This window comes from Aythya ferina (genome assembly GCF_964211825.1).
Source record: "Aythya ferina genome assembly, chromosome: 17".
Classification (NCBI taxonomy): Eukaryota; Metazoa; Chordata; class Aves; order Anseriformes; family Anatidae; genus Aythya; species Aythya ferina.
In genome coordinates, this window is record NC_140316.1 from 3,321,536 (window position 1) to 3,337,028 (window position 15,493).

The following is a 15,493-nucleotide window of genomic DNA, read 5'->3' on the forward strand; positions in this document are numbered from 1 at the left end:
GGGGGGGGTTCCCTTGCGGGCGGAGCGGCGGGGCCGGGCTCCTCCTCCTCCTCCTCCTCCTCTTCCTCCTCCTCTTCCTCCCGGCCCTTCCGCCGGCGTGGTGCCGCAGCATGGCGCAGCCCGGGCTGGCCGCCTGCCTGGAGGCCGTGCTGGGCAGCCGCGGCAACGCCAACCGCGTCTACGAGCTGCTGGAGCGGCTGGCGGTGCGGGACGGGGCTGGGGGGGGCGGCGGGGGGCCGGCGCCACGGCTCCTCACAGCCCCTCACGGCCCCGCTCTGTCTCCAGGCAGCGGCGGCGGAGGAGGAGGAGGAGGATGTGGAGGAGGTCCTCGGAGCCCTCAGGGCCTGCGGCCGGCTCTTCGGGGCGCTGCTGGAGCGGGGGGAGCTCTTCGTGGGCCGCCTGCCCGCCGAGGAGGCGGCGCTGGCCGGTGAGTGAGGGCCGGGGGGGGCGGCGGGGCGCGGCCCGAGGCGCTGAGCCCCCAGCCCCGCGCCCTCCCCTCCGCAGGTGGAGGCAGCGCCGAGGAGAAGTACAGGGTGTGGATGCGGCACCGCTACAACGACTGCGTGGGCTGGCTGGGGGAGCTGATGGGCCACGGCGCCTTCCAGGTCAAGGTCGGTGAGCCTGGGTCGGAGTTACTGCGTTACCGGGGGGCCGGTTGTGGTGCAGGAGCAGTCATCGCCCTAATACTGAAGTGTCCGAGAATAGTAAATGACGCTGAATAGTAAGACATTGCTGGTGCTCCAACTTGCCTTTGCATGCCCATCTCCTATAAAGTTTCTCAGTAACAAACGTCCTACTTCATTCTTCCTGCTTTCCTACAGACCTAGAAGCAGCCTCCTTTGCGTCTGCCCACCGCTGTCCTTGCTGAAATGTTTTGTTTTTTTTTTTTTCTTCTTTTTTGAAGGAATTGTCGCTCTGCACTCTGATGAAGTTTGTTGAGTTGGAGGCAGAATATCCCTTGGTCAAAGTGGAGTGGAAGGGGAGTTTCACTTTTCCTCGTGAACTTTTAAAGGTCAGTTGTAGAGCTGAGGAGTTCCTGCTGTCAGGTACCCGGTGGCGTGCACACCGTGTTGCGTTTGAGTCCTCCCGAACAAAAGTTTCAGACCAGGAGACATGATAGGGACAGGAGAGATGATGCTAGAGAGGTGGCACCAAGTGTTAGGGCCTCTAGGTGAGGTGACCCGTGCAGGTGTGGGAGCAGCTCCTTGGGCAGGAACAAGCTGAATACTTGGGTGCTTCTGAGCTATCAGTGGTCTTTCTTTTTTATTCCTTGTCTCGCTTGCGAGCAGTTGTGGGAGATGAGGGGGAAGGTGCTGCCCCTGGTTCAGTCACTGTGTCGCTTTGAAGTGACATCTGCAATGTGAGGGACTTGTCTCAGAGGTCAGGAGATGGGCCCTTGCTCTGGGACAAGCAGACAGCGCTGCTAGCTGCCCTTCAGAGAGGCAGGGGTTGCCTCCAGCCATCGCAGCTGTCTGCTCCAGTACTGTAAGAAACTGACTTGTTGCTTTTCTTTATAAACCTTTTGCTAGGTGGTTGTTGATGGCCTAATTCCCTTAAACGAGGATGCATCACTTCTGATCTCTCGCTTCCAAGAGTACATGGAGTACGACGACATTCGGTACTTTGTCATGAAGGCCGTCACGGAGAGTATTGGGCAAGTCATGCAGAAGACAAAAGAGGTAAAGACCCTAACCTTACTCTTGAGGTGGGTCTGGATGAACACTTGCTCTGAAGTCCATACCTGTACCTTGTGTGCAAATCAGGGAGGGACTATTGGTATATGGGAAGACTTCAGAAGCAGGAGTAAGTGTGCTTATTTGAAGGCACTGATTTTTTTTGTGCTTTCAGTGTATGTCAATTATGCATAAGACAATTTTCAGTCTAAAATCGGAGGTTGCTTAAGACAGATCTGTTGTTCTTGCAAAACCTCATGCTTTGGGCTCTAGTTCCTGTTTTACCCAAATCTCTACAGCTTGAGTGGCACAAGTGAAGGTTACTTACTCAGATGAGTAATGCTCCAGGAAAGAATAGCAATGCAGAGCTATTGTGTGGTTCATGCATCAGTGTTTTTCCTTTCAATTTTCTTTTCTAAATAAATTTCCTTTCTTTCCTAAATAATTTTTTTTTTCCTAAATAAATCCTAAATACATTTTCTTAAAAATTTTTCTTTCCTAAATAAATTTTCTTTCCTAAATAAATTTCCCAGTGTTTGGGAATAGGACACTGTGGAAGTCCAGTATGACTTACCATCTTTTGTGGACCTTACTTCAAGTTTGATTCTATGTTTTTTTTTTTTTTTTCTTAGAGGCCACTGCCATTTTACCAGCAGAACGTATTTTCCCTCATTTCTCCCATTAACATGCCGAACAAAGAGCTTGACTTGGTCAAATTTATGGTGAAGCAAGGTTAGTAAACTCCACGTAACGATCTGCATATGAAAAGGAAAATCGTGTTTAACATTTTTATTGTGTAAAGACTTTGCTAGTGTTTGCTAATGGGAAATGCCTGCTTATGTGATCACAGAGATTCTAAAAAGTATTAAAAAATCCCCGTTCCCCAGTTTACAGTGGGGTCTGTCACAACTTTGTGAACAAGGAGTTCATGGCAAACTTTTAGATCCCCTGGTTTAGGGAATGTTACCTTTTCCTCTTGCTCCTAGTCTTGTCCTAACAATTGGAAAAGGAATGTTCCTAGTGTAGAGAAAAGGGCTGCTTCTGGAGCTGATTGTGATGCTTTCGAGTTGGAGTAGGAACATTTTTAACTGAGTTCTAATGTGTCCCAGCCCATTTGGTAGTGGAAAGTCTGAAGGTCAAACATATGCCTTTATGAACTCATGGGAATGCTTATCATCATCACTGCTAAATTCAGAGGAATTAAATTTTATGATTTTTTACTGTTTTTGTATTAGACTGCAGGAGGAGGAGAAAACTCATTTAATTCCAGTTCGTCCAATTATGCTTAGGGAACAGTTTGACTAATAGGATGCAAATTTACCTAGAAATAAGTTTGGTCCTCTATCTAAGTGGACATTCAATCTTAGGTGGGTATTTTTAATAACTAAGGTGAGAATTTTCAAAGGGCTAAGTAAAACAAGAGTAATCTTTTTTTTTTTTTTTTTAAACATACATTTCAAATTCCATGTCTCTTTTTGCCTTTCTTCTTAGATAACCGAGAGGAATGGAAAGTATCGAAGCTGCAGGTAACTGTTCATTTGGTGCTTCAGAGTTGAACTTTCATCTAATGAAAGCAGAGCTTTACCTACACCAGTGTGTTTAGCTCACTGTTTGCAATTCTGTTTTCAGGCGCACAAGCAGGCGTTTGAAAGAATGTGGCTCAGTTTCCTGAAGCACAAAGTGAGTGTTACTTCTTTCGCTGATCTGTATTGTTTTCCAGTTGCTAATCCTTAGAGGCTGTGGCTATCCTTGCCTGGAGCTCCTGGTAGGACTTCACTGTGCTTTCAGCGTTAGATGAGAGCAGCCCAGCCACCATCTCTGCTGGATTGCTCTCCTGCCAAAGAAACATGACCCCGTGTACGATCCCTTTCTTCCTGCTCTCAGTCTTTTTCTCCTCTTTAAACAAATCTGTCCATAACAAGTGACCTGCAGCATAACAACCTGTGTTTGCAAGTTGAAGGTTCCCCAGCCTTTGTGCTAGCGACTTCCCCCCATGCACACTTTTTTCTCTGAGCTGTGATGACAGTTTAGTTGTGAGGACCCACTGCTCTGAATTAACCTAATTGTCAGATGTCACTTGTAAACTCTCCCATTTGGGAACTGTTGCCACAAGCCATTCTGTTCTGTCCTGGCACGTTCACTTTTGCTCGTGTGTTGCCTTTTTGAGCCGTGTGTTGCTGTTGCTCTTGGAGTTCTCCTTGCAAAGGTTGTTTGACTGTATTGTTTTGTCCTTCACAGCTACCCACTGGCCTTTACAAAAAAGTGCTAGTCATTTTGCATGATTCCATCCTTCCTTATATGAACGAACCCACTCTCATGATAGACTTCTTGACGGTGGCCTATGGCATAGGTGAGTGAAAACAGTTTTTTTTTTAATCTTTTGTGGGGCTCTGCAGCGTGGTACGTACAGACTTCAAAGGGCTGCTGGACACAACACCACAGTCTGGATGAAGCAGATGTGCTTTGGCTGGAACGAAGCTTAGAAACTAGGGTGAAATGTATTGTCCTCTCACAGTGAGATGTTACCTGCATTTGTCTGTGTTTTTGCTCCTTGTGTGTCAGAAAAATTATATTTAAGGACCTGAAAAACGTTGAGTACTGGAGTGATTTCTTTTAAACACAGAGTTCAGTCAGCACTGCTGATACCTGGACTGTATCCAGACACAGGACATGCAGTTTCCTACAGGAATGGTGCTTCTGAGGAGAACTTTGCCTTCCTGGTGTGGCTTTCTAGGGGGATTAGAGCAGCATCTTTGTTCTCATCTACAGCTTAATCTTTGCTAGTAATTTGTGAGCCTTTGGAAGGTTTTAGATGAGCTTCTCTCACCTGACAGCCATCACACTAGCTGTAATTTTGGGTGCTCTTAATTATGTGTTCCTTCTGGGAAGGTTTTGTAATAGCAACAGGTTGCAGATGACAAAGTGATTGATTTATTGTGTTGATACCTGCCTGCTTTCTTACAGGTGGAGCAATTAGTCTTCTGGCCTTAAATGGATTATTTATTCTGATTCATCAGCATAATCTGTAAGTAAAAAGAACATATTGTGTAAAAGGCCATGGGTTTTGTATTTTTATCTTGTGCAGAAGAGACTAAAAAGAATTCTCCACATCTTCAGGCTTTAAAATTCCCCCACAAGAAAGCCAAGCCCTGCACGAGAGGCTCAGCTATTTGGATGCTGAGCTGTTTTGATAGTCTGACTTTTTTTTTTGTCAGCTGAGCCTAAATATCCTCTTCTCCAGACTGTGGTTGCTCAGCACTTGAAAATTGATTTCCACTGATCTGATTACATAGTGAAACTGTAGTCTTCGGTGTGCCTTTCACTGGATCCTATACCACTTGCAATCAGTGGACATAGCTTCACATCTCCAGGATGGCTAGGCACTGTAACAGCCAGAAATTCACCTTACAGCCTGATTTCAAGTCGTGGTTCTGGAGGTAAACCAAAGAAAGCTAAACATGCCCCCACAGCACAGCAGTGGCCTGGAGCAATTTATGATGAAAGCATAGAAAAACGATTTAGACTCAGTGTAGTCCATTGTATGTCACTAATCAGCAAAGGATGTTGACTTTTTTCTTTTTGCCTTTTTAACAGAGAATACCCTGACTTTTACAAAAAGCTGTACAGTCTTTTAGACCCTTCTATATATCACGTGAAGTACCGAGCCCGCTTCTTCCATTTGCTTGATCTGTTTTTGTCTTCATCGTAAGTAAAAACTTTATTATATACGTTCACATATTATACTCCTGCTTTTCTGTTGGCTAGTGTTTGTTCTTGAACAGTCCCCTGCACCTGGATTTAGTGTATTCAGTGTGCCCGCTGAATTAAACTCTTATTGAGAAAACTGAATCCGAGAGTGTTATGTAATCTTTCAGGCACTGTTTTTGAAGATTTGCCACACATCCATCTAGTTCCAGAAAGTAAAAATGCAGTTAGTTATCTGAGTTTGATCTGCAAATCATTATGGATGTATTTTGATCTATATTCCAGCTTGGCTGAAAGTGATTTTTCTCTCCATCTTTATGAATATGGAAAAGTAACATTTGCAGGCTTTTTATAGACATGGTATCATAAAGCTGTTGATAAATTGATGACCTTTTGCAGACATATAACATTGAAATATAAAGTGTTTGACAGTCTGTCTTGATGCTGTCAATTCATTGTGCACAGGAGAGAAACTAGATAAGCAGCTGGTCATGTAGTTGCCATCATATGTTACAAAATAAAACCAAGAAAATGCTTTACAGTTCAGCACTCGGCATTAATATCAACCCCGGTTGTATTCATACTGTACTTTGGAGAGAGTGACAAGATGTGACAGATGTTGTACCTTGGGGTGACTCTGTTGAGCCTCACAGGTGTAGTGAGCCCTAGGGCTGAAGGCTGAGTGGCTGAAAATTGTCATCTTTTATCCCAGATCTTCTGACCTGCAAAAAGTGCCTAGATGGGCAGATTGCTGTTAGAAATTTGCATTTTTACCATAAAAGAGCTATCCTGCATGTTTACATTACAGCAGCTTTATGTTCCATTAACAGCTGCACTGCTTGCTTTAGTCCTGGAAGTAAATTTAACACCATGGCATGTGTATTAATTAAACCCACAAAGCTGCATTAGAAGAATATAATTAAGGTTGCCTGGCCAAGCGCTCAGAAGTTTGTAAAATGACTGAATAAAGATTGCAGTATGGATGACTGTGGAAGAGAGCTGTGCTTGGATACAGCAAGTGTTTGGAGTGGTGCCATGCATCTGGATTGAATCACAAAATGATTTGAGATTAGTCATGCACTGAATGGAAATACCCCCAGGTTTGTTCCAGACAGCACTCCATAGTCCAAAAAGCTAAAGAACCCCACTGATCCTTAGCTTGACATGCTGTTTGGGTTGATGAGTCTGCTGGCTTGCTTGCTGGGACTTGTCCATGTTGGTTTCTTCTGTTTCCCTTCCAACAGCCACCTGCCAGCGTACCTGGTAGCAGCCTTTATAAAGCGCCTCTCCCGGTTGGCCCTCACTGCTCCTCCCGAGGCTCTGCTCATGGTCATTCCCTTCATCTGCAATCTCTTTCGGAGGCACCCTGCATGCAAAGTGCTGGTGCACAGACCTAATGGGCCGGGAGGTAAGGGGCAAGGTGGGCGGGGGAGTTTTGGGGCTCTGAGCTTGTCTTGTTCACTTCAAGGCTATAATAAAGAAATTAGAAACGAGACTGAACGCAGAAACCAGACACCTCTTCAATTGCAGTCTGTAGGTTTTTTTGTGTAGGCAGTCCTACTGGGGCCTCAGCAATCTCCCGAGTTTTTCTTCCTCTGTCCGTGGTTTAATTACCCGGAGTTGAATGACAGTAGTGGCAGATCAAGGTTGCCTGAGATGCCCTTGCTTCAGACCATTCTAGTTCTTTGTGCCTTTAGAAGTAATACGATTCTGTAGCACTGCAAACAGTGAGATTAAGGTCGTACTGTTGTATGTCAGCATGGATCCTAAACATGCTGGGAAGGTGCAGCACTGCTCTGGGTCTCTGTGTTCCCTTTGGCATTATGGGCATCACACAGGAGGTATTTAGCTCTGTTTCTTTCCTTAGATTTGTCAGAAGATCCATATATTATGGAACAGGAGGAGCCGTCTGAGAGCAGGGCTTTGGAGAGCTCCCTCTGGGAGCTTCAGGTATGTCAGCTAACGGGGCACGTCTGTGTATGGTGTGGGCTTCTTCCACCCTTGTTGCTTTTTCATGACACCTTGGCAGTCGGCAGTAACACTTATAAGAACCTGCTGACACACATCTTGTAAATGAGATGACTTCTGGCCACTCTTTTACTCTCCATCCTTTTCTATCCTTGCATAAGAGGCGAAGGATTTCACACACATGAGAACTAGTGTGTGCTGATTAATAGGTGACTTGTGAGTGCACGTCTGACCATGCAGCTGAAAAGCATGCGGTTAACAGCTGAAACAAGACTTAATAGCTGCAAATGTATAAGACTTTATTTGCTTTGGAGGGGAAAAAAGAACTTACTGAGCATTGATGGAAATTAATTGGGTACACCTAGGTCATCCTGTAGAAATGGCTTTAAAAATGCTAGAGAAGATTATAATGTTCACCTTTCACCTGGATCATTTGTAGGATGGCGTATGAAGGCTGAAATCGGGTAAATTACTGCTGCTGACTCTAAACCTTAATGGCAGGATTATCACTTTCCATTTAAATGTTACAGGGGTTTTGTGTGAGGGTCTGCTAGAAGAATGTTGCTTGGGAGCAGGAAGCTCAGATGCAGCATTAGGGTTATGGGAGGTGGCAAAATTGGGGTGTGCATTTTAGGCACGATCTGTGGAGGAATCCATCTGTCTGGACATGAACCAGGGGAAAGGGGCCGTTAGCGTGTTTGAAGCATGGCTAAAATGGGAATTTCTTGAAGCTTTGTATTAACGCAGTACAGTAAACTTGCCTCTTTTGTCCGAGTTTGATGTTTGCTGACTACCAAAGGGTTAGATACCTGTGTGGGAAGCCAGATGGATTTGTGTTACCCTGTTCTCATTAGACCGTCTCCTATTTGTCTTGCTTTTGCAGTCTCTACAAAACCATTATCACCCAGATGTGGCCAAGGCAGCTGCTATCCTGAACCTGTCGCTGTCTGAAATAGAGGATGACATATCAGGGCTCTTGGAGCTCTCAGCTTCTGAGGTAGCATTGCTGGGCCTTTGTGAGTGATTGTAATAAGAGGAAGGGGATCTGCTTACTGAATGCAGTAGTCGTGCCCTGCTCATCAGCCTTTGTGGGGAGAGAGCTAGGCCAGCTTTTGGTTACACAGAGCCTGAGAAAAAGGGAAAATGTCTGTTAAATGGTGGAGCATGAGGTAGCAATGATGGCAGGACTCGCTTTTAAATAGAAGGTATAGCAATGAACCTTTTAAGATGTTAGAGTGAGCACTGGTATTAGCAAGGGTGAAGAGCTTGTACTGAATTTTTGCTAATGTCTTCTCTTTCTGTAGCTTTTTGATAAAGAAGTAAAGAAATCAGCTGCTACTGTGCCCCTGGAGTTCGAGCAAGTACGAGGTTTGTTTGGGAAGAAAAATGATATTTTTGCCGAGCACTTCAGTTTAGATTGACATGATCTCTTATCATATTTATCTGCATCAACTGACTGATCTTAGGGACATGCACAAAGCTCACCTGCTGTGCTGGACAATTCTGCCTTTGAAATATCTCACAGTGGTGAAAGCTGGAGTGCTTTGGTGACCTTTGCCAGTACCCATGGATGGGCTTTCCTTTGTTTCTCGTTTCACAAGCTTACATACTGCTGCCTGGTACTTGGGAGGAATTTTCCCCCAGAGCAAAGTGTTCTGGACTTGTTCATTGTTGGAATTGAAGCCCTCTTCTACAGAGTTGCTGGTACTGGCTGATGGCTGAGATCAGTGACTGCATCAACAGACCACCTTGCTGCCATTCTGGGAACTGAGGGGAAGTGTGGTTTCTGAATATTGGTTTTATTTTTCGGATGTGTTAATTTTATACAAGAGCAGACAACTTGTTTGTAACAGTTACCTCTGTACAACACTTGATCATAGTCTAATTATAAATTTTTATATATTTTTTAAAATTCACTTTTTCAGAGAAATGTTTAGCTTCCATGTGCTAACCCATGTTTGTGGCACTGAAATCTCAGGTTCGTCAGAAACAACTTACAGATGATGCTCTGTAATTCCATTACGTCATGTTGCTAATGTGCCTTCATGTATGTCCATTTCATGCTGTAAAGTTGCTTAATTCAAAATGCTCATGAGCTTTGGAAATAAACATAATCTTGGTGACTACTGTAGCTAGGGAGGCTAACTGATGTGCAGTGCAAAGTATGTCTAATCCTTGATCTTTGCTACAGAATGATAAGCAGCTTAATGCAGTTTTGCTTGTAACCTGCAAGCATTGCAGGAGCTGTGGCCAGTGTGTATGCAGGTGCTAATTAAGTTTTAGCTAGCCCACTGATACTAGGTGCCTTTGTTGATTTGGATTTCTCATACAGTTCCAGAAGTCATGCAGAAATTCCTTCTGATAGTGTTTTCCCAGGTGCTAAGTGCTCTGCCTTGGTTTGAGATAAATTCCTTGTTAAGAATGCAGATGCACTCACTTGGGACTCTTTTCCTAATTATTTTCATTATTTCCTAATATTTTCAAATATTTCCTAGTTATTTTCATATTGTTGTCTCATTAGACTTCAGCTCTGCTTACAATGTTTTGAAATCATATTTTGTGGAGGACAAAAATACCGTTCAGAAAGTAGAGATTAAGAAAGCTAATTTCTGGCAGCCAGACTTGATTAAGGTACCTGCAGTTTTTCTTGATTTAGAGCCACTGTGTTTTGTTTTCTTCATGCTATCCAAATGATGGGCGTGTCCTCAGAATATAGAACTCTACCCCTTTTCTCTGGTACTTTTGAATTTAGGTGAGGTGCTTTGAGGATCTTTTAAAAAGAAATCTCTTCTCTTGTGAAGAAGCAAGACTGCTTCCTCCCTGGCCAGCCTGCTTTTCCTCTTTCTTTCATTTCTGCTATCTGTGGTAGGAAGGCAGAGTGGCTGAAATGATAACTTACAGCTCGAGATGCTTCAGCTCATGTTCACCCAAGCCTCATGTTTCAGCTCTAAAACGTGTCTCCTTATATCATGTGTATGTTGTATGTCTTTATTACATAAATTGCTATGATGCTACAGTAATGCGTACCTCATGACCGCCTTGAAAAGATGCGTATTGCCATTCAAACGAAATCACGTACTGTGGAAATACCTTTATATTGAATACCTTTCTCTGCGTCTCTTTGTTTTACTTGGGTTGACTCAGGTATGTCTGAAATTGCTGATGGGCAATGTCATTTGTATCTTACACAGTATTGACACTCCAGGAGTGTTAGGATTCTCATTTAATATGCAAATGTTAAACCACGGGGGCATGGGGTAGACAAGGTCTTGTGGTGCTGAAAATGAGGGAGTTTACTTGACTGACCTCCACCTAGATTTGACCCCATTCACTAGAACTCTTTGGTCCCGGCTATCCAGCCAGTTTCTAACCCAACGAAGTGTACGCAAGTCAAAGACACAAGCAGCCTGTGTCTTGAGGAGAATGTTGTGGGGAACGGTGTCAAAAGCCTTGCTGAAGTCAAGGTAGACCACAGCCACAGCCTTTCCCTCATCCACCCAGCGCGTCACTTTGTCATAGAAGGAGATCAGGTTCGTCAAGCAGGACCTGCCTTTCATAAACCCATGCTGACTGGGCCTGATCGCCTGGTGGCCCTGCAAGTGCTGCGTGATGACTCTCAAGATAATCTGCTCCATGAGCTTCCCTGGCACTGAGGTCAAACTGACAGGCCTATAGTTCCCCGGGTCTGCCCTCCGGCCCTTCTTGTGGATGGGCGTCACGTTTGTGAGCCGCCAGTCAACTGGGACCTCCCCCGATCGCCAGGACTGTTGATAAATGATGGTAAGCGGCTTGGCCAGCTCTTCCACCAGCTCTCTCAGTACCCTTGGGTGGATCCCATCCGGCCCCATCGACATGTGCACATCCAAGTGCCGTACCAGGTCACCAAACATTTCTTCGTGGATAGTGAGGGCCACATCCTGCTCCCCATCCCCTTCCGTCAGCTCAGGGTACTGGGTATCCAGAGAACAACCGGTATTGCCGCTAAAGACTGAGGCGAAGAAGGCATTGAGCACCTCCACCTTTTCCTCATCTCTTGTAACTAAGTTCCCCCCCGCATCCAGTAAAGGCTGGAGATTCTCCTTAGTCCTCCATTTTGCGTTGATGTATTTGTAAAAACATTTTTTGTTATCTTTAATGGCAGTAGCCAGATTGAGCTCCAGATGAGCTTTGACCTTTCTAATTATGTCCCTGCATAGTCTCGCAACATCCTTATAGTCCTCCCTAGTGGCCCGCCCTCTTTTCCAAAGATTGTAAACCCTCTGTTTTCTCCTAAACTCAAGCCACAATTCTCTGTTGAGCCAGGCTGGTCTTCCCTGCTGGCTCGTCTTTGGGCACATGGGGACAGACCGTTCCTGCGCCATTAAGATTTCCCTCTTGAAGAGCGCCCAGCCTTCCTGGACCCCTCTGCCCTTCAGAACCGCCTCCCAAGGGACTCTGCCAACCAGTGTCCTGAGCAGCTCAAAGTCAGCCCTCCGGAAGTCCAAGACTGTGGTTTTACTGGTCCCCTTCCTAGCTTCTCCAAGAATGGAGAACTCTACTATTTTGTGGTCGCTCTGCCCGAGACAATTTCCAACCACCACATCTCCCACCAGTCCTTCTCTGTCTGTGAAGAGGTCTAGGGGGGCACCTCCCCTGGTAGGCTCACTAATCAGCTGCATTAGGAAACTATCTTCCACGCTCTCCAGAAATCTCCTAGACTGCTTTCTCTGGGCTGTGTTGTGCTTCCAGGATATATCTGGGAAGTTGAAGTCCCACCTGAGAACAAGCACTGATGATTTCGCAACTTCTGTCAGCTGCCTGTAGAATTCCTCATCCGTCTCCTCATCCTGGTTCGGCGGTCTATAACAGACCCCCACCAGGATGCTTGCCTTGTTGGCCTTCCTGCTGATCCTAACCCATAGGAACTCAACCTTGTCATTCCCAGCCTCAAGTTCTACAACATCAAAACTCTCTCTGATAGAGAGAGCCACACCACCGCCCCTTCCATGCTGCCTGTCCCTTCTGAGGAGCCTATAGCCCGTCATTGCAGCACTCTAGTTATGAGAGTGGTCCCACCACATTTCCATGATGGCAACCAGGTCATAGCCTGCCTGCCGCACGATGGCTTCCAGCTCCTCCTGTTTGTTACCCATGCTGCGTGCATTGGTGTAGATGCACTTCAGTTGGGCCATTGCCTTCTCTCCCAGCCTTGCCATTGTTCCCCCGGCACATCTCCAACAAGCCTTGTTTCAGCCCCATCCCCCTTCTTACCTAGTTTAAAGCTCTCTCAATGAGCCCCGCCAGCTCCGGGCCCAGGATGTTTTCCCCTTAGAGATAGGGACCCATATGCAGCCATCAGGCCGAATGAAGCACCCCTTTGTCAAAAAAGAAAACAAAACACAAAATTTCTGTGTTGGCACCAGCCTCTGAGCCACGTGTTTATCAGGTGGGCTTTCCGTGTCCTCTCTGTACCCCTCCCTGCCACCGCAGGGATGGACAAAAACACCACCTGTACTCCTGCTCCATCCACTACCCATCCCAGTCCCCTAAAGTCCCATTTGATGGTCTTCAGGCTTCTCTTTTCAATGTCATCACTGCCAGCCTGGACTATTAAAAGAGGATAACAGTCAGAGGGGCAAACCAGGTTGGCCCTGCCTGTCTGATCCCCCGCTCCGCTGCAGAACGCGTCTGCCCCAGAGCCGATCGCCTCGGCAAGATGCTACTGGAAATGGGGGCTTTTGCTCTTTCCCTGGAGGAGGATGGGGAAGGCACCTGCCTCTTCACCATTTCATCAGCTGTGGATCCTGTGTACAGTTCTGCAGTGAACAGACACTTGGTTGGCATATGATGTGATTTATTTTTCCTTCATGCGTTCCCAGTGCTGTGCATGTTGGCTGTCAAAGCTTCCACCGATGTCGAGATGGAAGGTTAGGCTAACATGATGTGTTTTTAGATCTATCAGCATACCTCAGTGCTGAATTAGAAATGCCATTAGCATGTTTATTTAGAGTTTGTGCAACTAGCCTGGTGTGCCTTAAGTATTATGTGGTGATGCCTAGCAGTCCCAGGCAAAGCCCTGCTGTGCTCGGTGCTGTGCAGGCAGGAGCCACGGTCCCTGCTCATGGGAGTTTCTAGCTTAAAGCCCGGGTGCTCTTTAGAGGAGCCTTGAAGGTCTTCCCAGGACTTCACCCCCAATCTCTGATGCTGTGCTTGCCTTAGCAGCATCCTTAAACCTGCTCGTAGGTGGAGATAGCTTTAAGCCCCTGCCTGCCCTTGGAAAAACATTCCACCTGGTCTTTCATCAAGCTTTTATCTTTAAACTTTCACCCTCTTCCCTTCAATAGGAGGCATCAAGAAAAAAATCAGCAGTTATAAATATTAAAAGTTTCATCTGCACTGAGTGAACAACCCTTATCAGGCTGCACACCCGCTGCTGCCGCTGCTCTACAGGTCTCCACAGACTGCAGATTATAGATGCTTTAATCATGGTGTGTATTAACTAGAAGGCCAGATTGAAGTACCAGGCAGAGAGTGCGTAAGTCATTCCTGTTATTATTTGATTCTTATCAGACGGGGAGGCCTGTTGTGGTTTGTTTTGTTTTTGTTGCTGTTGGGTTATTTCAGTGAGCATAAAATGGAGTTTTATGAAAATACTGACATGGTCTCCCCCCTCCCCATCCCTGTTACTGCTTCATTCCCCCACCAGAGGATAGCGATAAGGTCTCTGGGTTGCAATGGACTGCCCTTGGTTTATTTTCCTGAGCTTTCATTCATTTAAAAGCCGTTCACAGTCATCCCAGCCTGAAGGTAAAAGATAGAGCTGCTCATCAAGAGCACGATGAGATTTATCTTGTGAGTTAAAGGTCCGTGTGACCATGGTGTTTGTGTTAATCAGCTTAGATTTTTATGTTTAAGATATTCACTGGGGGGATAGAGGGAAGCATACATCTACATCTGTAAATAGATGGAAAAGTGCAAATGCCAGCTGGAGGCCTGGGGCAGGCTTGCCCAAGTGCAAGGATGCATGTCTGCTTGGGGGCAGTCGGCGTTAGTGCCTGTCCTCCGGTGCTGCAGGACGTAAAAACACTTGGTTGCAGGCTGGCCCTCTAAGAAATTAGGTCTGTCTGTAAAATAACACTTCACGCTTTGCGTTCAGGCATCTTCAGTGGATGTTAGGAACTATCTAAGAGGAATCCCCTGCCTGTCCTCTTACCCACCTGGGAGTGACCTCTGCTTCTCAGAACGGCATGTGGCCTGGAGGGTTAGCGGCTGCCTCCCTCCTGTCATCCTGATAAATCCTGTTTTAGCTCTGTAGGGGTAGACCCACAGGCTCCCAAGTGCTCAGAAGAAAACAACAACAACAACAAAAAGCACACCAACAAACCCCCAGTAAGAAATGCTTGGCCTTACTGACCAGCTGCTATTAGCATTAAGGTGGTTTCCTAGTGCTGGGTTAGTGAAAGCTGCAGTGCAGCCATAACCACGTTTTCTACTGCCTAGTTTTGAAAAACAAATGAGCTCTTGTGTAATTTACAGCCAGGCTCAGACAAAGAGGGACTATAGGATATCAGTTCGACTGACACCAGCCTTTTCCAGCACTATCATAATCAATATTCATTAACTGAAGTCTATTGGACTTGGAGATTTACTGCTATTAATAAGCCAAGAGTCTATCTGAGTGTAGTTTATGAAGGAAATTTTAGGTCTATTAAGAAAAGGAATTGCTTTTCTGCAGTTTCCTAGCCCTGTCAAGGCCATGCTTGCATCACTAAAAGGAGAGAGAACTGCAGCTCTTGATTAGAGTCAAAAGAGAGGAACAACAGAGGGAAACTTCAGAGCCGGTGAAAGGCAGCTGGCTTAGTGGACAGCCAGCTTCAGAGGTTACTGTCTTGCTTTCCTGTAATTTTCCAAGCCACGTGGAGCCACACACTGCATCCACATGAGAGGAGCAAAACTTGAGCTGTTTGGGAACATCAGCTGCTCAGCAGTGAACCTGATGGCTCTGGCCCCTTTGCTTGGGTATCTGGAGCATTATCGGTCAGGCATCAGCACACCACAGGGGCCCAGGGAGCTCACTCGGTGTTTTATAGCTGGAGGATATCTGCCAGAGATGAGCACTGGTTCATCACAGGCTGTAGTGCCAACCTGCCTGAGAAATAAACCCTGAC

General features: G+C 46.0%; 1 protein-coding gene across 1 annotated transcript; it reads left to right on the forward strand.

Annotated features, from left to right (window-relative positions):
• The first annotated feature begins 69 nt into the window (after window positions 1-69).
• NOC4L (nucleolar complex associated 4 homolog) lies at window positions 70-10,448 on the forward strand. The gene is made up of 15 exons (XM_084538740.1): window positions 70-203; window positions 286-427; window positions 505-611; window positions 905-1,012; window positions 1,530-1,679; window positions 2,306-2,405; window positions 3,165-3,199; window positions 3,303-3,353; window positions 3,912-4,023; window positions 4,638-4,698; window positions 5,268-5,378; window positions 6,623-6,786; window positions 7,246-7,328; window positions 8,230-8,343; window positions 8,651-10,448. The coding sequence occupies exons 1-15, from the start codon at window positions 111-113 to the stop codon at window positions 8,765-8,767; spliced, it is 1,548 nt and encodes a 515-aa protein (XP_084394866.1). The 5' UTR covers window positions 70-110; the 3' UTR covers window positions 8,768-10,448.
• The last annotated feature ends 5,045 nt before the right edge of the window (window positions 10,449-15,493 follow it).